At 47.8% G+C, this 1115-nt stretch overlaps 1 protein-coding gene across 1 annotated transcript in view; it reads right to left on the reverse strand.

Annotated features, from left to right (window-relative positions):
* Window positions 1–611: 611 nt before the first annotated feature.
* Window positions 612–1115, reverse strand: part of T265_09568 (hypothetical protein) — a gene marked incomplete at both ends in the record, with an annotated part of 28313 nt that continues 27809 nt past the window's right edge. Inside the window, one exon of the mRNA XM_009175678.1 lies at window positions 612–822. Within this exon, the coding sequence (XP_009173942.1) occupies window positions 612–822 (211 nt within the window). The remainder of the gene's footprint in view (window positions 823–1115) is intronic.

Below are 1115 nucleotides of genomic sequence, written 5' to 3' on the forward strand. Positions count from 1 at the left end.
CGTACTGGTCTAGTCCCTACACCGGATTGTTCGATCAACTCTATCTAGCAAACATTGCTCTCAGCCAAACTCTACGGACAGAAACCAAACCAAAGTTATCTCTTTCTTCTCCAAGTAACCGTATGACTTGAGCGCCTACTAAATCTAAGTAAGCCCTGTTACTGGCCTGGCTGTTCTTCTTTTTCCTCAACTAATTTTTACCTCGTCCCAGGCAAGTCCCTACTCCGGATTACTCTATCAGCTCTGTCCAGTGACTGTCTCTCAGCCTTACTCTAACTGATAAAAACCAAACCAAATTCAGCTTTTTTCTTCATATTCAGAGCGCATTCTGCGCTTATATATACATCCACCTGCTGATTTGCCACACTAATCATTCTCACACGCAGCATTGTGGTACGCTTCTGCTCGGCATGGTAGCTCACACCAACGCTTCGAAGCCGTTTAGCCATGTTTTATTCGCCCTGAATATCACCATCTTATTCCCACCGTCGCATTGGCAGCCGCGACTTGCCTTTACCGGCGTCTGTATGCTGGTTGCTTGTTCAAATCGACTAAGCTGTCTTTACTGGCCTTGCTTGTCCCCGAACAAAAAATGGTTGCTGGAGTATCTATTAGAGCACAAACCGCATTCGTGTCTGCTCGGATGGTTTCCCACCTTTCAGATCTGGTGGCATGCACGAGGGACGAAAACTTCGTGTGGTGGACGGAGACCGCCCTGCAGGGAGGGTCGTCATATCACGTTGCACCATGGTGCGTTCATATACCCGCCTCCCCTTCATTAGCAAAAGTGCGTCGCCCATCGCTGGTGGTTCTGAGCCTGTCCTTTGAATTTGGGGAATCAAAGAAAGCACTGCTGACTTCTGTTTGTTGCTGCTGGTGTTGGACTCGCCTCGGTTGAGTTATGTATCTGGCAGCGCCATGAACCACAGATGGAAAAACTGGCCTCTAATCCCTCAAAAAATTAACAAAGGTAAAAACCGAAATGCATCTGGGCTAACCTGAAGATACTGTGCAATGTCCACGGCCTACATCGACGAGTATAGCTGATTCTGCCTCCGTCAGAACAGAAGCTACACCGCACCAAAGCCCACTTCTTTAACCAATCAAAGAACACA

Source organism: Opisthorchis viverrini (assembly GCF_000715545.1).
Source record: "Opisthorchis viverrini unplaced genomic scaffold opera_v5_290, whole genome shotgun sequence".
Lineage (NCBI taxonomy): Eukaryota > Metazoa > Platyhelminthes > Trematoda > Opisthorchiida > Opisthorchiidae > Opisthorchis > Opisthorchis viverrini.